Source organism: Pogonomyrmex barbatus, unplaced genomic scaffold (assembly GCF_055798465.1).
Source record: "Pogonomyrmex barbatus isolate J1 unplaced genomic scaffold, ASM5579846v1 scaffold3, whole genome shotgun sequence".
NCBI lineage: Eukaryota > Metazoa > Arthropoda > Insecta > Hymenoptera > Formicidae > Pogonomyrmex > Pogonomyrmex barbatus.
Genome location: NW_028297127.1, coordinates 14,629,322 through 14,651,355, shown reverse-complemented (window position 1 = coordinate 14,651,355; position 22,034 = coordinate 14,629,322). Strand labels below are relative to the sequence as shown.

General features: G+C 38.6%; 2 protein-coding genes across 13 annotated transcripts; one reads left to right on the top strand and one right to left on the bottom strand.

Moving 5' to 3' along the window:
* Positions 1-1,188: 1,188 nt before the first annotated feature.
* LOC105427883 (adenosylhomocysteinase-like 1) lies at positions 1,189-7,589 on the bottom strand. 4 transcript variants are annotated; one of them, XM_011639863.3, is made up of 11 exons: positions 7,431-7,587; positions 5,943-5,990; positions 5,337-5,421; positions 4,786-4,967; positions 4,296-4,620; positions 3,978-4,128; positions 3,716-3,868; positions 3,454-3,619; positions 3,054-3,300; positions 2,615-2,735; positions 1,189-2,522 (listed from the first exon to the last, which is right to left on the bottom strand). In XM_011639863.3, the coding sequence occupies exons 1-11, from the start codon at positions 7,530-7,532 to the stop codon at positions 2,516-2,518; spliced, it is 1,587 nt and encodes a 528-aa protein (XP_011638165.2). In that variant the 5' UTR covers positions 7,533-7,587; the 3' UTR covers positions 1,189-2,515. The 4 variants fall into 4 exon arrangements, with proteins under 4 accessions (XP_011638165.2, XP_011638164.2, XP_011638166.2 ...); XM_011639862.3 differs by having other exon boundaries at positions 4,786-4,979; positions 7,431-7,586; XM_011639864.3 differs by lacking the exon at positions 5,943-5,990 and having other exon boundaries at positions 4,786-4,979; positions 7,431-7,589.
* Positions 7,590-8,191: 602 nt separating this feature from the next.
* Positions 8,192-20,620, top strand: RhoGAPp190 (Rho GTPase-activating protein 190). Of its 9 annotated transcripts, none has more exons than XM_089079677.1 (25): positions 8,192-8,805; positions 9,763-10,020; positions 10,206-10,880; positions 10,950-11,860; positions 11,950-12,159; positions 12,403-12,414; positions 12,829-13,015; positions 13,096-13,211; positions 13,283-13,435; positions 13,515-13,753; positions 13,834-14,035; positions 14,102-14,278; positions 14,358-14,609; positions 14,690-14,868; positions 14,943-15,126; positions 15,219-15,427; positions 15,518-15,931; positions 16,023-16,262; positions 16,366-16,551; positions 16,931-17,019; positions 17,093-17,474; positions 17,605-17,736; positions 17,905-17,955; positions 18,042-18,138; positions 18,262-20,620. In XM_089079677.1, exons 3-25 carry the CDS (start codon positions 10,710-10,712, stop codon positions 18,458-18,460), a joined length of 4,992 nt encoding a protein of 1,663 aa, XP_088935803.1. In that variant the 5' UTR covers positions 8,192-8,805; positions 9,763-10,020; positions 10,206-10,709; the 3' UTR covers positions 18,461-20,620. The 9 variants fall into 9 exon arrangements, with proteins under 9 accessions (XP_088935803.1, XP_088935801.1, XP_088935800.1 ...); XM_089079675.1 differs by having other exon boundaries at positions 9,582-10,020; XM_089079674.1 differs by having other exon boundaries at positions 9,559-10,020.
* The last annotated feature ends 1,414 nt before the right edge of the window (positions 20,621-22,034 follow it).

Genomic DNA, 22,034 nt, shown 5'->3' with positions numbered 1-22,034 from the left:
TGCGTTCGTGTCAGCTCTATGCTTCGATAAATAAGCTAAGATATGCTAAGATTAGCTCGTGTCGCATAAATGATTATATTTAATCCTCGATTATATATTCACATAAATATTTGTCCCGCTTATTAAGCTAATAACATTTTTTCGTAGAATGTATGATTAATCGTTTTGATCTAATTAGTTTATTAACCGATACATCATCATGTGTCAAGCATAGTTAGTTTCTTGGAACCAGAAACTAGTTGACGCTGCTCTTCTCGACTGAAAGAGCTGAGTTACACGAATACTCTGCCAAGTATTGTCTTTATTTATCAAGGACGCAAGATTGGACTTGTCGTTATTTACTGTCGAAATGTATTCTCTCAAGTCCGAACATTTTTATATCGAAAAGTTATCTCATTTTTCCGATTTAAACATTTTCCTAATTGCCTTGAAAAGAGGGATAAATTTCATAATTACATAAATACAGATAGCTCAAGGCGCAATTCGATACAATATAATTGTATAATTTATGCATATATAGCATTTCCCTTTTTTGCCGGATGACATAGCGTAATTTTCAAGCCATCAATATAAGTTTTATATCACCGAGATTCCCTGAAGTAACGAAGACTAAATGTTTCTCTGTCGTGTTCAAAGTGGAGACGTCGCTCGGTCATTTTATAAATTCTAATTACATATATGTTACTCATGTTTATTTAATGAAGGCTCTGGCCTCGATATAGTAGGAACATCGCCATTATTGATTTTCCCTGTCCTAAACTTATTCCCGTTCACGTCGTTCGTTTTTGCCACGCAATTCGCTTCTCGATTCATTTTGTGCCTCGTTACGTAGACCCTGAATGGACATATCGTTCGGAGATCATTTCACACGTGATATTTATGCCAAACATTTATTCGCGAGAATCGTAACAAATTCATCTCGATCATTCTTCCGGCAATATCAGTCCGCCTCGAGATTAAATTATCAAAAATTTTTTTCGGAACGAATTGAAATCGAGATTAAAATCGAGACGGATCTTTTTTCAGCAAAAAAAGAAATATAAAATTCAACATATATATATACTTTTGTCTTTAATATTGTCGATAATTCAATCGATCAATTTTACCGATTCATGTAAATCGATTTCAATTCGCAGTCACTATCGAGAGGTGAGGATGGTTCTAAGGAAGAACAATCTGCACGATCGATTCTCTAAATGTAGTAGGCGTTTATTTTTCCTAAACGTATGGATACGCAAATTATTCCTCGTGCCAATGCACAAGGGTAACAATGATAACCAGAGATTAACAGACTGCAATCCACGATAGCTTATCACCTTATTTCGTGTGTCGGTCTTCTCCTCCTTAAATAATTATGTACACGAGTTTTCGATTAGTCGTCTGCAAAACGCAACAAATTCCCGCAAATGGGTGGTGTATAAATAGTCGCGGATGACGCATCGTTCATGGCGAGCAATTTGCCACGCGTACAATTTTCGTTACTATAAGGACACAACAATATCATTGACTAACGTGTATTATCGGCACGCTAGGAAATCAACAGACGCGTACACGAACGCAATCTGTGTGTAACGCGCGTACAGGGTGTTAAAAGAATGAATTAAGAGCGCATAATCGTGAAAAATTTTCGTTTATTTTTAAAAAAAAATTGAGTCAACCAAAAAATACGTTCATTATTTTTTTATTTCTTTTTAATGCTCTCGTTTTTTTTTACATCCTGCACCAGCACGTTACATGCATACACAAGTATACGCGTTTTCCTCGATATTCTATATTAAAACGTTGTATATAATTTACAAACTATAATGCTCTAACTTACTGCGGATAGTATCTAATGGACAGATACAATTTCAGTTACCGCTTCGGCTTGCAAACTATACATGATTCATATTTATATCTACAACAGTATTCAACTGACGGTTGTTCGTGCGTGGATTTACTGGCGTGCACAATCTGGCAACTTTTCAGAGAGAAATCCTTTTTTTTCTCTCTTTGTTTAGCTTGACAAATGCAAGTTCTACACTCGCGCATTTTCCAAAAGGAAACTGTTACAAGAGTTAATTGGACAGTAAATTTAGTTGTATAAATTCCAAGGCTAGACAAGAAATATGTAATATTAGAAAAAAGAAACATCCTTGATATGTTCAAAGTAACTTAGATTTTCTCGAATATATTTTGCCCAGCCCTGGCAGCTGTTTCTAATATTGATTATTGGGTAACTGTTGGATCAGTTCACTATGACATTATTAACACATTCCTTGCGGATGATTAGCACGATAACATAGCGAAATCTCATGTCGCGCGGGTCTTTCTCTACGAAGGTTGAACCATAAATAAAAATCTCTTATCGATTTTACGGAAGAGACGTCAGTGGGATAAAAAGAAAGCCAACTTCGGCACAAAGTCAAGGAAGGGTGGCTGGTTTTTTTTTTTTTTTTAATACTTGTCAAGGTGTGTAATGCTGAGTGAGTGTCGCATGTGCTAGTCAATGCCACATTACTCGTCCATTGGTTTTTTAGTAGCTGAAACAGATCCACAGTAGGTAGGTAACACGGATAGACAAACACACATGATCGATCAATCGCATTCATGCCAAAACCTGCAGCTTACTAACCGGTAGTAGTTAGGCTTGAACGGACCCGCCTTGTTGAGGCCCATGTACTTTGCCTGCTCGTCCGTTAATTCCGTCAAATGCGCGTCGAAAGTAGGTAAATGCAGTGATGCGACGTATTCATCTACGAATCGATGTTATGATTTAGTAGTTATCATTTTAATTATATTTGACAAATCAATGGAGACAAAATAGAATTAAAGTAAAAAAGATTAGATTAAATATAAAAAAACTCAACATCTTTTCAAAGTATCGATTTAAGAATTTTAAAAAGGTTTTCTAAATAGACAAAAAATTATATTAAAATCAAAGATAATTATTTTATAATTATTTTAATCAATAGAAATTATTTTAGATAATAAACCTTTGTTTTCCATTTTTCTTAAGAGATACAATATGAAGAAAAATTGTTGTGTCAACTTCAATATCTCACGGTATGTACCCATTTTTTTCGGCAACAAATAAACGTCGCTCTTGTAGCGCCCCGGTGGCGCGTTAAATAGCTCGATGAGGGCCAACGCTTGCGTAGCGGCGGTAATCGACACGACGAAGGATGGAATACTCGAGCATGACAGGTTCACCAAACGACCCTCCGCCAGTAGAACAATGCGCTTACCGTCCGGCCAAATAACATGATCCACTTGCGATCTCACTTTCTCCCAAGTCAAATCGGGCGTACGTAAACTGTTCTGTTAAGAACAATATTTAAGGGGATTTAATCCTCGGATTTAATCCTTCTTCCAAGCGGATATCATATCAAATCAATCGCTCGAGAATTCGGATCACTATAACCGCCCGTCGCGCAATCACGCGTCAGGTAAAGAAGATAAAGTGGGACATACGACGTCTATTTCCGTGTTGCTATGACCCATGTTGCATACGACACATCCGTTCTTCATTTTGTCCATGTGCTCGCGCGTGACCACATTTTTATTGCCCGTCGCTGTAATAACAATGTCTACATTTCGAATGACTTCATTGAGCTTCATCACTCTGAAGCCGTCCATGCTGTAATACGACAATATATATGTATAGGATTTTCTATCTGGTTTGGCGAGCGATGTCTGTCTGGCAAAAGTTGTCGCTCGTGCGAGCGCATCTTACCTGGCCTGCAGCGCGCATATGGGATCGATCTCGGTAATATACACGATGCAACCTAAGCCCTTGAGGGCTTGACAGCATCCCTTCCCGACCTCTCCATAACCGCATATCACAACTTGCTTCCCTCCGAACATAATGTCGGTGGATCTTTTTAAACTATAAGCAATACAATCAATAATAAGTTCTAAGAACTAACGAGCGTCGCTTATTCAAAAGAAGGACATTTCCGTTTCCTCTTCTCGAAGATATGTTTTACATAACTCACCTATCGATGATGCTCTCGCGGCAGCTGTAGAGATTATCAAATTTTGTCTTTGTCACACTGTCATTCACATTCATCGCGGGAACGGACAATTTACCCGCCTTTGATAACTGATATAATCTATGTACACCTGTCACGCTCTCTTCGACAATTCCTAAAAGAACATATTTTCATTATTTTTTATTTGCCCATAAATCAAACCATTAAGAAAATTACTTATTATTAAAAGAATGTATCTACTTTGCTTATTATTATTAATTAGATTATGAATCCTCTAAAGCGAGCTATAAGATTGTATTGTTGCACCAGACAAAGATAAACCTTGAATCATTTTGAACATGGCGTTGTATTTCTTGAGCATCAAGTGAGTGGCATCACCGCCGTCATCCAATATCATGTTAGGTTGCCAATTCTCGGCCGCCACACACTTGTCGATACACCACCAGAAATCCTCCTCGGTCTCACCACGCCATGCGAATACTGGGTATCCAGCATACGCCAACGCCGCGGCTACCTCATTCTGCGTAGAGTAAATGTTGCACGCCGCCCATCGCACTTGGGCGCCCAATTCCACCAGCGTCTCAATCAGAACGGCGGTCTGCGCGTTGATATGAGTGCATCCCACGATCTTGGCGTTTTTCAACGGCTATGCAAAGATATTAGTCAGATCTTTCTCTCGCGATCAAACGAGAATTTATCTAAAAACTGAATTTTTATTTCCTTAAGTAGCCGGACGTCAAACAGACTGCGATAACGATCTCGCCGTTATCGGAGAGAAAGGGAGATGGGGAAGAGATGCAGAAGATGTTACCTTGTCATCTGCTGCACGTTTTCGTAATGCCATGATCCCCGGCATCTCTTGCTCGGCGATCTCAATCTCCCTACGGCCGAAGGCGTTCTGATTGATGTTACGCACGCAGAAATCCGTGAAGCCCTTCTCCGTCTTCTGGATCTTCTCACGCGGCGAGACGTCATCCTCGTCGGACGAACTCCCTGTATAAGAGGCTAAGGTAGCGCCGGGTGCCGAAAAACGTGGATTATTAGTACCACATCGAAGTGCAGATGCAGGTTATCCTAACGGGACGACTAATGCGATTGCTAAATCTTTGTGTTATTAGCACGATCTAACTCTAAACAATCACGGCAATAAAAACCACGAGCGATACCCGCGGTAAGTACCCTTGAACGTTTTAACGTACTTGCAATAAAAATACAGACTGAAAGAGTGATAGATAGAATAATGTTAATAAAGAAGTGAGCTACGAGAGATATATATTTCTTCTTTTGACAAGCAGAACACACAGAAGTCTACTACTCTAATCTTTTACGCTGAGCGTGTCACAGTCGTAGATGCGTCCGTACCAGAGCTGTAGCTGTCGGTGCTGCTGGCTGACAGGGAGCGGCTCCGATATCGGCTGGACTTCTTCAACGCTCCGGATTTGGAATCCTAAAAAATCGAAAGGCACAGTTCAGGTTTAAGGAATGGAAAACCACAGACGGATTTTCTTTTCTACGGGGCTGCGAGATGCACTGAGCGAAAATTACAAACTGAAAGAGTGCGCATGAAAGCTAGTTTGTTGTGCTGAATGTACACAGATCAATTCAGACGATTTATCTGTTGAAAGAGACATGTACATCTCTTCATCAGCTCGCGTTGCTGTGTGATGGAACTTGAACGCGTGTCTCAAGTAGGGCTACTCTCTCCTGGAGAATACGAAATCACTCGATAGAACGTAAGGTGCTCTAGTTACTCTTAATAATGCGTATATAATCGTCCCATTAGTCTGTGTTATCTTATCGACAAGCGAGAATGATAATCTGATCAGCACACACGACATTTACATGGCGGGAAAGTAGTAGGGCAGCCCTGCAAGGAAGGTAGCGAGGAACGTTCTACAGCATTTGAGGGCGGCAGAGGAGAGGTACAAATTTACTCTGTGTTTTATACACATATAGACTCTTACTTACTAATTTTGTTCTCGCGCCGTGAAAGGCATTATTTGATGCCTCTAGGCTCTGAAATCACAATAACCACCATTTCATGATTCAAATGCATCAAAGTATCCGCAATACAGTCCGTAGTTTGGTCCCAAAGGTTTCATACTTGCGCAAAACGAATTAGAAATTTTACATCTGAGCGGCTCGATTCCTCGCGTTTCGTTTTCGTTTCACGCATATAATTTTCACATCGAGCAAACGCGATGTCACGTCACAGATCAGCGTGTGATTACAGTGATTGTTATTAAATGGATACTCCAAATTGTTCTATAGATTAATTGAAATACTTCGTTCGTTTTTCCGTTTATAATTTTGTCGGCTGGAATCCAGTTTAAATAATTAAAAGCTACCTTTATGCAACGTGTACGCTATCCCCGATAATTGCTTCTTAATTATTCTGTTTGCACTCGATATAATTCACGTGGTGCTGAATAGTGCCACGCCTAAATGGTGTTTCTAGGTTTACGAGCAATGCATGAGTGATTGGTACCGAACCTACGGACTACTGTGTGAATAAAATGCTCTATACGTAAAATAATATTAAGCACTGTAAATGCCAAGTCATGGGCACTATGCGCAACCGCATGCATTCACTTCTTTCCAAAAGTTGTCTCCCTTGCTATATTGTTATTTTAATTAGGTGGAGAAAGAAATGACTTGTTATGTATGCCTGGAACAATCATTAGACATTTGCATAGAGGAGGACATAAAGTGTTAGTTTTGTGCATTGAATTTGAATATTGAAGAGTTTTAATCTCGTGTGTTCATCTTGCAGATTAAGCAAACTTTTGTCAGATCTTTGTTTATTTGTTCCTGGTAAAATAAGCAGTGCCTTGGTTTACTTGTTTCTTCAATTCAATAATTTACCTAGTAAATAAATAACAAGAGAGGAAAGGAAAAATAAGATAAGGAGAATATTTTGATAGTCAGCTGCAAACTGGAATCCTATTATCCCGACTAGCCAAATAGGTAGCTCATAACCAACGCCCATTCATCAATGAGCGGCATGTCAATTAATACCATGTGTCCAGTTACGTAACAGCCACATGTGGTCACAAGACTTGAAAGGACGAGAGAGTGACAAAAGAAATACAGGTGAACAGTTGATAAAGAGACTGACAGAGATAGACAGAGGTAGGGAGAAAGAGAGAGAGAAACAGTAGGAGAAAGAAATAGACAGAGAAAAGAAAAGAGGAGGAAACCAATGTAAATAAGAGAGAAGAAAAGTCAAATGTCGAAATTCTGCATTTCTTCGGGACGAGCGAGGCTCGATACGGTCAAGTATCGTCGACGACGATATTAAACGCGTTCGGGCCTCGTTCACCGATCGACTCCGCTGTGAGAACGGCGGCAAATACGACAATCGTGACATACATTTGTCAGATTGACGCGAAGGTCGTCCGGCGAGCGCAGCGCGACTCGAGATTTTAGGTTAGATTGACACACGGCTCGATTTACCTTCATGTTGGATGCTGGATCGGTGACCGGACCATCGACAAGCGTGTTTCTCGTCTCTTTCCCGGACGACGTGCTGTTCACACCATCCCCGCTGTCAGCCATTTTTCGAATGCACGTCCGCGGGACGGGATGTCGCCGCCAGACGGCAGCCCGAGCGTGCGCGCGGCTCAAACTCGTAGCCACGTCCGCGGTGCCCCGTCTACTTGCTCTCATCGAACATTCGCTGCGATGATTTTTCGATCAAATTTCAAATTAAATTTACATCTATTTCTACCAATATAGATAATTTTTAATTTTCTCCTTATCTCTTTTTAATCTTTATCTTTTCTTATTTCTCCTTTCTCTTTTTAATTTTAGAATAAAAGAGATGTCAAATCGAAATTAAAGTTGAATTACGTTGATAAAAAAAGACATTGATTGATTTAAAATTGCTCGCCGAACACCCTTCAACAAGAATCTGTTGCTTTTCAAATTTAATAAGATTATAAAATACACAGGAGGAAGAACACACAGAGAATTATTATTATCATTTGTATATTTATAGAAATCTACTAACAGAAACTATACGAAATTATTATCAATTGTATTGCGATCTATTAATTATTCATCCGCAATCAGGTGTGATCTCGTTCCTTTATTCCTCTAGCGAGAGAGGTGTTAGTCTCCCTCCCCTCGGGGGAGGAAAAGTAGCGATGTTCCCTTGAAAAACGTCCGGGCTTGACCGCGTAGCGGCGCGACCTTACTACCCAGGCGGAAAACATCGGCGCTCGCCGATGCGTGCCCACCCAGCAAGATGGCTCCTCTACGGGGCGACACTCGGTGTTTGACGTGAAAGTTATTTAAACACCTGCGATCTCGCGCCGCTCTCGGGAGACAAGACGTGCCCGCAAGCCAGCCAGCCGTCGCGTGTCGCGTCGCGTCGATGCGTCGCGGTGCCGCGCGTTGCGTGCCTACGAGAGAGTTAGCGCCGTTTTTCGCGTTGCCGCGAGTCGCGTCAGCGTAGCGTAAGTGTGTTAACGTCACGTCACGTCACGTCGCGTCGCAACGTCAAACGCCGTGCCGTGCCGCGCCGCGCCGAGTCGAACGGAGTGGAGCGGAGGACACGCGGACAACGGGTGCGCGCTCGCCGAAGAACGGGGTGTCCCTGGTTTCCGGCGACAACGACAACGACGACGACGACGACGGCGACGGCGACGGTGGCGGCGACGACGATCACCACCACCATCATCACCACCATCACCACTACCATCCTCATCATCACCACCACTACTACCACGAGAAAGCCGCGCCGACACCGCCGGATTCCGGTGACGGCGGATCGAGTCAGCGTCTCCCCGAAGAGACAGCTCCTGTGCGCTTCCCCCTCATTACTCAGGTAGTCCGTCGCGTCTTCACTCCTATCGCGTTTTACTCCACTGCGAATCGCGACGACGACAACGACGACAATAATAATAATAATGATGATGATGATGATGATGATGATGATGACGGCGGTGACCTCGGACGTTTCCGGCTCTTCTACTCCCTCATTTTTTTTCCTCTGCCGAACGACGTCCTCGAGAGATGGTCGCCCAGCACCGTCATCGTCATCGTCATCGATGGATATCGATCTGACACCCGTGGCTGTCACTGGGACACGTTGTGAAGCAACGAGAACCGCGCCGATGAAGAGTCCCTTCGCACCCCCTTTCATTCGCATCCCCCCCCCCCTATACGCGTTCGGCTCTCGTCTCTCCCTCGCTCCCTTAAAGTTAGGACATGTAGTAGTCGCATGCAGACGGGCACGATGAAACCCCGAAACAGACGTGAATCCTCTTGCCGCATTTTCCGCGCTCTGTCTCTTTCTCTTCCCCTCCTCTCCTCTCTTCCTCCCTCTGAATCCGGTTCGTCCGTTTCACGTGGAGCACGTCAAAGAGAAAGAAAAAAAAAGTACCGTGTAATGCGATTAAAAGGAACCTGACGACGCGCGGTCTCTTCGGATTTCGCCGACTTTCGCACGCTTTCGCATCGGAGAGACGTCTTCCTCGATTGCACTTTCCATCAGTTTTTGCCCTCTCCTCCTCCGCCATCTCCGCTTTCCGATGGAAAGACGATTACGGAGAACAAGAATATACTTATCCCATTTCAGAATGCAGAAAGTGTAACGTGTAGTTACAGCTGGGACAAGCGAGTCTATTAGATCCGTTCGCTTTAATTGCACTTTCTACACCTCGCTCGTCTCCCTCCGGACGTGTGCCTGCACATCCACTTCCATTTCCGAAACTGCGTAAGTGTAGGAGGGTACAGCTAGAACGAGAGCCGGCTAACGCGGCACGCGGTGACGATTCCGCAGATACGAACGAGCGGGGTAGATTCTACTTCTCTGACATTGACCGACACGCGATCTGAAAGAAGTGCGGATTTTCTGAGAGTATACCGAAGAATATTTCGTGAACTATCAAAGTGAAAATCACGGCGAGATCCCGCCGATCGCGGAATTATTTGTTGTTATCGATTCGGAGAGAATCGATGTTTCGTAGATGTCTGGCTCCCTTACAGTTCTGCCCTTTGTTGATGCGCATTGATGCAATTAACACGAGGCAGAGCTATTGTGAGTAGCTCTTTTATATATGTTATCTATGACTCATAATTGTATTTAAGGAACACGCGATGTAAAACCGTAAATCACGGATGGTATATTAAAGATAATGATACTAGCTATTACATAGATCACGAAAGACGACTGGTGAGGAAAAGACTAAAATCATTTTGTTTGTTGTGATTCTCTTTTTTCAGATACACAGTGCCATTTCAAAGAACCATTGCTCACAGCTGTGCTAAACTATAAACGCTATGCTTAATGATAGATAGTGTTTAAGGGTTCTCAAGCTCTGTGTTATTTATATTTAACGATGTACTTTTAATCACATCTTTACCGTAAGAACTTCACGCTAAAATAGAGATAATCATATGGATGGGAAATTTGAAGTCAGAATCATACCATAGATGTTTGTACATAAAATCTGAGATTTCATCGATGCAAGCAAGCAAATTGTGATCCAATATCATTTAGAGATGTTACCAAAGGGAGATTGAACCAATTTTCTATGCAAAGTTCTAGATTCGAAGAGTAGAACATGACCAAGAGTGTAAGGATAAATTTGTATTGATAGCAAATCTTTTCAGTGGTGTTTCATTATGTCTTGAGCAACATTGTCTAAAGAGAGAGAGAGAGAGAGAGAGAGAGAGAAAGTAAAAAAATTTATTTTAACACTTGCTGCGAGTGATAACGTGCTAAACATGGCGAGGAAAAGTGACAATGCAAAGAATATTAATATCGCGGTGGTTGGACTTTCTGGCACCGAGAAGGACAAGGGACAGGTCGGTGTTGGCAAGTCATGCCTGTGCAATCGCTTCATGCGCTCCATGAGCGATGATTATAATGTGGAGCATATTTCGGTGTTGTCACAGGTATATAGCAGCTCATTTACGTTATCGATCAATCGTATGTTTTAATGATCATCGAACGTTTTATTACAGTCTGACTTCAGTGGACGTGTGGTGAACAACGATCATTTTCTATACTGGGGCGAGGTGACGAAAATAGGAGAGGATGGGACAGAGTTTCAGTTTCAAGTTATAGAACATACGGAATTTATTGATGACGCGTCATTTCAACCATTTAAAGGTGGCAAAATGGAGCCATATGCGAAGAGATGCGCGGCCACGAAGATCACAAGCGCAGAAAAGCTCATGTATATCTGTAAGAACCAATTGGGTATAGAGAAAGAATACGAGCAGAAGGTTCTACCTGATGGCAAATTGAATATCGATGGATTTTTGTGTGTGTTTGATGTGAGCCTCGTGCCAAACAGGGCGATTGAGAAGCAAGTTGAGATTGTGGCGAATATCCTGAACAATTTGATGAAAACGAAGAAGCCGATAGTACTGGTTACAACCAAAAACGATGATGCAAATGAGCAATTTGTCAAAGAGGCCGAGAAACTTATAATGCGCAAAGAGTACAAAAGCTCGATTTTAATCGTCGAGACCTCGGCGCACGAGAACATCAACGTAGATCTGGCATTCATGATCCTGGCGCAGTTGATTGACAAGACGAAAATGCGTAGCAAAGTAGTGCCATTTGCCGAGGCAGCTAGAGCCAGGAAGGAGCTCTTGGACGCGTCGACAGAGTCGTTGCAGAGATTGATCCGAATACATGTGACCGATTATCGCGCCTTATGGTCGCAAGCATCGAAGAAACTCGCGCAACTCAAAGAATTCTCCACCTTTGTAGAGCTGTTTGGTATCGAAGCGACGCAACGGTTATTTAGAAGGCACATCAAGAAATTGAAAGACGAACAGATAGCGAAGAAGATACAGGATTACCTGGACATGTTGCCAGATATACTTCACGAGATTTGTCCAGATATATCGAATTTAATTAATGAGTAAGTTTCATGTGAATAATTATATTCCTTTTTTTTCGTGCGAATGTTTCTTACAAGTCGATGTACAGCACATTGATACCACCTTTCAGAGAATGGTCGGCGGTGCAACAATATATAAAGACTCATCCCGATTTTGATCAGTACTTCTACGAATGTCCTGAAGATATACCATGGATCGATTGTGATTTTGGAGAAAATAATGGCACGAAAATTCCATATGACGTGTTGGAGACTCCTGAAGCGGAGACCGTGTTTAAAAATCATATAAATGCCTTACAACAAGAACAACGGCGGCTAGAGTAAGTTATCCCAATACAGAGAGAGTTATCCCAATACATTATATATAATTGTTTTAACAAATAAATATTGCAAGAGATGAGTTTCTATATTATCATATATTCTTTATTAGAACTAGATATTAGTCTATTAGAGAGTAGTAAATTTCTCACATCACTTCATTTGATATTCTGGAAATATTCTAATATTTATATGCAACATTCACTAATGCTTTGCTTTATTCTGGGTGGTGTTTCTTTGTGCAGACTTCCGAAAAGGTAATTTCCGCTTTTTTTTTATATTTGTTTAATTACAATATAATATAGAAGTAATAGCATTTACATCATGTTTACTGTGCTAACATTTATAACAGCGTGGGCTTATACATTATATAGAATAGATTCGAGATATTTGTGGCCAGCAATCAATATTTGTCGATATTTAATTAATATATAGTTAATTTTCTTACTCGATGAAGTTAAGGTCAAACAAAACATCCTCAATCACAAAATACATTAATATCACGATGACTTATTAACATTTATCTCGCAAACATAATAAGCTTTAATAATAAAATATTAATATTTAATATTAACGACTAGACACATAAATAAAAATTATGTTTTCAACATATTTAATTATTGTTTTGAAAATTTTTTTTTCTTTTACCAATCATAATTAATCTCTATCAGGTGGAAGAAACAATTCAAGCAATTGTTGGAAGAAACTGGCTATGTTACACCCGGGAAACATTTATCTGAAGTTAGAGTTTTATTTATGGGCAGGGAATGTTTTGAGGAGCTTTCTCATCATGATTGTCAAGAAATTTATGATCAGCATCAAAAGGAAATTATTGAAAAGGCAAAACATAATTTTCAAGTAAGGTCTTTGTATAATAATTACATTATTGCATTATTACGTAAAGAATGCGTGTGCAATCACTTATGATGCCATTATAGGAATTATTATTGGAACATGCCGATCTATTTTACCACTTTAAAAGTATAGCTCCATCTGGAACTATTACACAAGATGATATAAAAGAAATTACAGACGCATTATTGGACGATTTTAGGTAATACATATCATTGACAATTTTATACAATTTTATATATAAAATCAATGCAACATGATTTTTGTTTCTAGATATAAAGCGTTAGATAGATTAGATCAAGATAGAAAGTTAATGTTGTTTCAACATTTGGGATTTGTGCATTGTCCTATAAGAGAACATTGTCCTGCTTATCCAAATTGCATGGATGCGCTTATAGAGAGGATACTTGGAACGAAAGCTCACAGGTAAGAAGTTCATATTATTTCATCAAGCAGGATTAGTGTGAAATTATTTCATAACGCAACTCTGGAAACGTTCTAACAGACCTTCCTCATGGAATCACAGTAGTCAGTGGCAGTTAACGTCGGAGAACAATCAGTTAAATTTAGTTATTCTTGGAAGTAACGGGTTAAGTGAAGAATTTGCTCGCGAAATAAGGGCACAAACGGATGATGATGAAGTGGAAATAGATTGTCAACTCTACACTCTTGGATATCGCATCATAGATGGCGATGTCGGACTACCACATAATTCTTTTACTACCTCCGATTTCATGCCACATGGTAAATACTCTCTCGATTAAAAATCTATGTTTTGTAAAAACATTACCTGCATATAACGAAATACATTTTTCTTGTTTTAGGATCTTTTTGTATTTATTCGAATGAAGATTCATTTGAGTACATCCGATCCTCTTTAGAGAAAACCTTGTTATCAAATTTGGAGCAGGAAGATAGATTACCGTTCCAAGGATTGCCCATTGTAATAATGTTTATACCAGAAGTCAGTATTGACGAAATGGAAGCCATGAAACTCAGAGAAGAGGGACAAAATCTCGCTGACAGGTACATTAATCATATTAATCGTACAAATTGAAATTTGTCGGGCGCGTAATAATATCGATTTTATAGTTTGCAGTGTCCCTTTATTGATGTATGCATAGATGACCTAGAGCAAGAGAAGCACAAGAGATTTCCAACTTCACTGGTAAAGGACGCTCTGCAGCAACTTATACAATCTATAAATCATAGAGCTGGTTTTTTAAATATATACCAAAGCGTTATTGAATGTTTGGAGCCTGATATTAGGTAGACTGTTAATTGAAGCACTTGCATTTCATCATTGACTTATAATATTGCATATATTTTATCTGGCGTTTACTTTCAGGATAATAATGTGTATGTTCTGTGGAGATCCTTATTCGGTCGAAAACGTTCTCGGTCCTTTACTTAATCATCAATGTTGCTTTCTCAGTGGAGACAGATCTATAGTTTTAGAAACATTTCTGGGCGAATGTAAACGACGAGTCGAAGTTATTATCTCGAGTTTTCATGGAGCCAATGCGTTCAGAGACGAATTGGTACATGGTTTTATACTTGTCTACTCCACAAAGAGGAAAGCCTCTCTCGCGACTCTAAAGTATGTATTAATAATTTGCACTCACGTTTGTACGCACATCTAAAAAAAAGAAATATTTGATACATATTTTTTTTTCTCAGTGCCTTTTCCACCAACATACCCAATCTGCCGATACAAATAATGGCTGTGACCGATACTGGCGGTGCAACTGCATTCTTTAGTAACGACTTAAGTCATCTACTTATCACAGAGGGAAACGCAATTGCGGACAAATTGGAGGCACATTTTATGACATCGGCATCCAGTTGTCAACAGAAAAGTAAGAAATTCAATTCTTTATTTTGACATTTGACGCCAAATTAAAAACCTAACGAATCATTTCATTATATACAGCCGCGTTTTACACACCATTCTTCAAAGTAGTATGGGAAAAGAAACCAGAAATCGAGCAAGCATTTAACATGGAGGAACCAGGGAATTTGAATGATAGCGGGGAAGGTACTCTGGAGTATTCGGCTTTGCATCCGATGCCGCCGCCGCGACACGAGAGCTATCATCTCCAAACGCCGGACGACGGGTAACTATTTTAAAAGCGACTATTTAGTAACCGAACGAACGGATCCATTAATGCTTGAATTTCTTTGTGACCCAAAGTCTAATGTGAAGCAGTATGTCTGTAACTTTTAGAAGCGGCTCCGAGTCATACGAACAGTTGACGCCCGATGGTGACCTAGGTGACACCGGTTTGACTGAACAATTTGCCGATCACAGAGCTACACCGAGCGACGACAGTGATATTTACAGTCAGGTCGATTTCTATCGAGAGGAAAGAGAAAGAGATCTAATGAAAAACGAAGAACTCACGAATAAGCTATCTGGTTAGTAATAAATAAAACCAATTTATTGCGCAATGTCAACATTTAATTCTTCCAGATTTGTCGAGTTGTAAATTCTATTTTTTTATATAGGTTGGGTAAAGGACACATTCATGCATCAAGACGGAGTGACTAACAGTTACTCGCATAGAGCTTTTACAACAGGCCGACGATATATTTCCCAGCCTAAACCGCGACCGAAAGGCAATAGTCAAACTTTAAAACAGCCCGGAAAAATCAATCTAAAAGACTTTTCCAATGTAACGGACGCGATAGCTAAGATGACAATCGGTGAAAAGGATGAACACGGTTCAAAATTGACAATGGGTCACGCTCCTCTCGCCACACCAGAACTCGTGGATCTCGGTTCTGAATACGCGCAGGTGAAAGACGTCGTGCCGAACATGTATTCTGCCTATGATGGTGATTACATGTACGCTTTGGTACAAGATTCTATAGGCAACAACAAGTCTAAATTGCGTCATCGACGTGAAAAGGGACAGCCATGTAAGATTTTTTTTTTATTAAAGCTATTTTTTATATTAAATTTATGTATGATATATTTACAATATATAATTGTATTCATAAATACACATAGCGTATAGCGATTCCGACTCGGAGTGGAGTTCTTTGGAGAGACAAAGAGCGACAGATGCCTTGAGCAAAGGGAATAAGAAACCTTCGTCACACAAACGAATACGCAAGAAACGCACGGCGATTCCGGTCGCGACACCAAAGGTGCCGTCATTGGCTAGCATGGGTAGCGGGGACGGTATAGTTGGCCTGAATTACAACATGAAAGATGACAAAAATTGGCGTGTTGATCCTGCAGAGAGAGGTAAAAGGTTTTTCCTTTCTTATTCTTTTTATTAAATATCTACGATTGTAAGTTTCTATGTTGAACTCTATTGTGATATTCAACCAAATCTCCGTCTTTTTAGTATCTAGCGAAACGCCCGATAGTTCTGAATCGAGCGATCCAGAACACACGAGGTCCAGATCGAAACAATATAAATACGCCGCGGCTAGTTTACGGAAAAGATTTTCCGGAAATTCTCTGCAACAGCAATACTTACAACACCCGTTTAATATGAAACATATGACGCAGGAGATGTTCAGCGCCTCCTGTAAGTAATGTGGATTTTAATTTGTGATACTTATTGTTACTTGTATTGTTACTTATATATGTATACATAATATATTTTTCGCTGATAATTTATAATTATAATTGATAACTGATAATTTATAATTATAATTAGTGCAGAGAGTTTTCTAATTATACAATTGTTTAATATAATATACAGTTTAAAATTTGATTTAATAATTTAATGATGATCTTATGCATGTATAAAGAATATTAGGTGTTTGGCAGATATTCTTTTTATTGAAGCTTCTTAACTAGCAGCTTAGTTTTTTTTTTTTTTTTTTTAATACAAATAATATGTTTTCCATTAAGTTGCAGTGTCTACGCTTTTGTTAACTTGCATGAAATTGTTGTTATTTTAGCTAAGCACAGGGGTGAAAATACATTTGGCATTCCAGATGATGAATCAAGTTTAGATGTCTCTTCGCCACGTGAAATTAATTCTCCTAGTGTAAGTTTTGGCGCATATGATACAAAATGATATATGACTGAATGTGCATATAATTAACTTGCTTACTCTTTAGTTTGGTATATTGAATAAGTCAAAGGATAGTGACAAATTAACCAGGAAGAAAGATAAACAAAAGGCAAAAGAAGACGAAAAGTTGGAGAAAAGAAGGCAAAAAGAAGAGAAACTTAAGAAGCATGCAGAGAAAGAGAAAGAGAGGGAAAAGAAGAAACAAGAAAAGATAAAACAAAATAAAGGCCCGGGAGGCACACCGATCTCAAATCAATCGCAGCAACCCTTGATTGAGGATTTTGCGCAGAGTGAAACGAATCGGATACCTTTGTTCCTTGAGAAGTGTGTACGATTTATCGAGGATGAAGGATTAGATTCGGAAGGAATATATAGGGTACCTGGTAACCGTGCGCACGTGGAATTGCTTTTCCAAAAATTCGAAGAAGGTATATTATACGTTAAAAAGTTTTTTTATTTTTAATCATATTTTTTATTTATTTTCTTTTTTAATGCCTAATAAGTTTATTTTTCATATAAATTTTAATTAATAATATGATTCTGTTTTTTCTAACGTAGACGGTAATGTCGACATACATTCTTTGGATATTCCTGTAAATGCTGTCGCTACTGCTCTAAAAGACTTCTTTTCCAAAAGACTACCACCGCTTATTGACAAAGAACGTATGAGTGAACTGGAGGATATATCAGGTAAATTCAATTTTAAATTAATAGACATTTAAATAATTTCTAGAATCCTGATTTATATATATTTTTTAAATCTTTAGATATTTATTATGCTGTTAAATAAAATTTTTATTACGTTTATATTAATAAAGAGCAAAGTTTTTTTAAGAATATATTATGCCTATATATCAGGTGCACGAGGTATTAGCAAACCTATGTCGGCTACTTGCATGAACATGGAAGGTTAGTATTTTGATTTCATAGATAATAGTCGTGATTATTTCATCAAATGCTCAACATTAAATTTCCAAAACTTGGAACGATTGCAGACCGAAGCGGCAGACTGCTGGCTCTGCGTTTGATGCTCAACAAATTAAATCCAGTAAATTTTGATGTTCTTAAATTCATCTTCCAGCACTTTGTAAAGTAAGTAATGATTTTGAAGAATTATTTATGATTTTTACAATTATAAAAATAAAGTATAAAAAATTTTTCTGATTACATTTTTTTTTATTCCATTGTTATATTTTAAATTTGTACTCTTCACAGAGTTGCAGAGAATTGTAAACTCAACAGTATGGATAGCAAGAACTTAGCGATTTGCTGGTGGCCTACATTACTACCGATCGAGTTTAATGATCTCGGCAGATTCGAAGCCATGAGGCCGTATCTGGAAGATGTAGTCCAGACGATGATCGATCAGTATCCTTTCCTATTCTGTGGTGAGGATGCTGTTGTAATGGTGTAGTGACGAGATACATTATCCAGCCGCGCAATGCATAATTCTCAGTGTTTGTGCGACAAGACTACAATATTTCTTATGGATAATGATGGTAGAAGTGACGTGTCCAGCCGAGGCCTCGCAATAGTGCATCTGCCTCATGAAGTAATCCGATATGATTTCTTTTTATACGTCGACGGTTGCGATACAAGCGTAAACGATTGGTCTCAATAGTTTGTATTAATACTAAACTTGACTTTAGCGTATTCATAATACGACTAATAGAAATTCCACGTTAGGCAATGTGGATAATCGAACAAAATTTCCTTTAAGTAATTTAGTCAATCGCATTCATTTATTTTCGGAATGTGTGATAAGCAAGATTTCCCTTTGTGGAATGATCGATCGATGGTCCTAAGGTTATTCGCGTGCGTGGATCAGATAATAACGCAAGAGTAATAAGAGTCAATCCATGTGTCATAACAGTATGCATGTATCATGTTGGATGTATCCAGAGCGTTGTATTTATTAATATTGATATTATATAGGGATGTATGACTCGATATTTGATAGTAGCAATTAGCTTTACGTAATTAATACGGAGGTAAGATCGATGTTGCTTTTTTTACTTGCTTTCTTTCGTTCTATCTTTCTCTTTCTTCGTGTCTTCTTGTCCACAATGTCAAGAACAAAAATTCTGGACGCAAAGTATAGTCTCGTTAAAGAGGCTATATTAATAGTATTTAAAGCAGGATGTGTCCACCCTACATTTACGAAAGACACAAAACGTATATCAAACGAAATTTATCGTCGAATACTATTTATGTGTGTATATATATATATATATATATATATATATATATACATGTAATCTATACGTGTGTGTATATATATATATTGATTTACACACACACACACACACACACACACATATATATAGATTATATATATATATAGATTATATATATATATATATATATATATATATATATATATCTCTCACGTAGCAACAATATCAAAAATGCCAGAATTCTAGCATGTTTTCCTTTTGGCCAATGCACAAATCGCCTCTCAAGCGTATTTACTTTTGCATTCTATTGATGTAGATTCATAAAAGAATTTTTAAATAGTTTTTATCGTGTCAGGGCCGAGCGAACTTAAACGATGATACAATTCGTATATTCATTCCGTCTAAAAAGATAAAGTAAAAACGAAAAAAAGAAACACGAAAAGCGTTATATGTAATTGCACAATGTTTTGACAAATAGCGGTATAATGTGCGTATGCGAAAGAAAATTAAGGTAAAGATAAAAGGAAAAACTTTTTGAATTTCGCACACGTAACATACATAAACACGTATAAAAATGGAATCGAAATATTATCGAAATAATTTAAGAAATATTTAGAATTACGAACAATATTAAGATTTCTTAAAGCGGATATGTACATAGAATTTTAACGATTTTAATATATATATATATATATATATATATATGAAGTTCATAATAATGAAACACAAAATAAGAATTCTTTTTTGCGAGTAAAAGTAATTTATTTTATGCAAAAGCTAAAGAACGTTTCGTCGTTTATATCTTTACAGAAACGCAGAAAGTATTCATTAGTATACTGTCATCGCACATAAAAAAATATTCAGAACCGACGATTCCGTTCTAATAAAATTTTATCGTCGAATTCATTTTATATTTATATTTATTCGGAAACGCAATGCATCAATCTGTCTTTTTGCCATTTGTCTTAAATTTATATGAATCCGCGGATCTAGTGAATTATTTTCGTAGGTGTGCCATAACTTAAACTCGATGTTGATAATCGTAATGACAGTATGCCTTTCGGCGGCTCAACATTCGAAAGTAAGCGTGTCGTTTAAGCGCCAAATGCGAACATTCGCGATCGTGGTGAATTGCCGAGAGATACTTAAATATCGCCTCTGAATGTTGGAGCCATTATGAATAGGACAGAAAAAAAGAAGCGACAGTAACACACACTCATACACTTTTTGTAATTCAAAGATTAATCGCAAACATTCCCATAAGGAACGTTGATGTTACATTATAGCCTCGCGAGAGATACGTTTTAATCGAACTGAGTCCGTGATACCGAGACTAAAATTCATGAATGAAATATCGTGACATTCTTGAGAGAAAGAGAGAGAGAGAGAGAGAGAGAGAGAGAGAGAGAGAAGAAAAAGAGAAATTGTCTCGTTGACATGGACTCTTGTGAGAAATGCGCTTCTCGCGAATACGCTGCTCTGTATCTGTAAGAAAATCGTTATAACGATATTTCTATGATCGATGCGTCGCGAGGACGCGCGCGATGGGAGAAAGAAAGAAAGAAGGAACGGATCGTACATTCCCACTTAGTCATAAAAAAAAAAAAAAACAGATTTTATACATTCGTACGTGCGTAATTGTATAATGTTCTTAAAGTAAGAAGGAAAAGACGTCAATGTTTCACGTGTGGGATCTCGAACGCCGAAAGATCACGCTATGACGCGATCGACTTGCTTCGACAATGAACAAAGTGACGCATGTCGAAGCACTTGGGAACGCTCGCTTGAGAGATATATATTTCGATACTCTTGTTATCTTTATCTATTTTACATATATGTCGAATGGATAATTGAGTTAGAGCACTTACCCGTAGATAAGAACGAGAGTCGTTTGCACCAGCTCTTTTATTGTTTGAAATATGCCTTTGCCATTGATGGATTATCTCTGTCCATGTGTGATAGCATTATATCGTCTATATCTTCATCTTCTTGAGATAATAATCTACGTAATTTTCATTATAATGTAATTTTCTAACTGGAATTTTTATTAAGATCCATTGTTGGTGCAATCAACTTTCTCAAGTCTACCGTGCGTGTTTTGTGTAATGCTTCTCAACAGCTTGCGATTGTTTCTTGTATAACCATTTGTTGCACAAATTTAGCGCAAATTATATAATGATATTGCGACGATTGAAAAGTGCGACAGTAGTTAAACTTGTCTTTCAAAAAGAAGAATTTCAAGGTTCAGAAAGGGAGAAAATTAATAAGACATTTGCTCATCAGTTCATCAAATAAAATTAATTTTCCAAAATTTTTTCTCTTCCCTTTCTAAAGGCCAGCTTTATTTGTAGATTTCTTAATTTTCGAGTATTAATTAACTGTTATTTTAATAAATTTAAAATGAACTAGACCACTGTTGCACTGAATCTTCTGGTTCTGGTCTCATCTTGTCGCATGTAATGATTAAGCAATAGCAAAAAAAAAAAAACGAATGTAGCAATTGATAATCCGAAGAAATACTCGACGACAGGTACACACGTGAGCGCGAGATTACCAAGTTCTACATCCTTCACGCAAAATCAACATCTATTTATCCATCCATCCATTATCCACATCTACATCAACATCAGCGTCGACATCGTCATCTGCATTGTCATCGTTGTCGTCGCTATCGTCGTCGTTACCATTATCCCTGGACACGTATCCATCGAGCGTCTCTTTCTCACGAAGCCTAAGGAAGAGGAAAAACATCTTTTCTATGATACGTCCGTTAAGATTTCCGCTTGTCTTTTCTCGCTGTCCGAGGCGACC

Bases quoted from the DNA above. Each gene is read 5' to 3' on its own strand.
- LOC105427883 (XM_011639862.3), bottom strand. From the start codon at position 7,532: ATGGCTGACAGCGGGGATGGTGTGAACAGCACGTCGTCCGGGAAAGAG. The intron at 3,869-3,977 runs GTGAGTTATGTA...TATTGCTTATAG, and splicing joins CGCGAGAGCATCATCGATAG to TTTAAAAAGATCCACCGACA. The intron at 2,736-3,053 runs GTACATACCGTG...ATCGATTCGTAG, and splicing joins TTTGTTGCCGAAAAAAATGG to ATGAATACGTCGCATCACTG.
- RhoGAPp190 (XM_089079676.1), top strand. From the start codon at position 10,710: ATGGCGAGGAAAAGTGACAATGCAAAGAATATTAATATCGCGGTGGTT. The intron at 13,436-13,514 runs GTAAGAAGTTCA...ACGTTCTAACAG, and splicing joins CTTGGAACGAAAGCTCACAG to ACCTTCCTCATGGAATCACA. The intron at 16,552-16,930 runs GTAAGTAATGTG...TTGTTATTTTAG, and splicing joins GGAGATGTTCAGCGCCTCCT to CTAAGCACAGGGGTGAAAAT.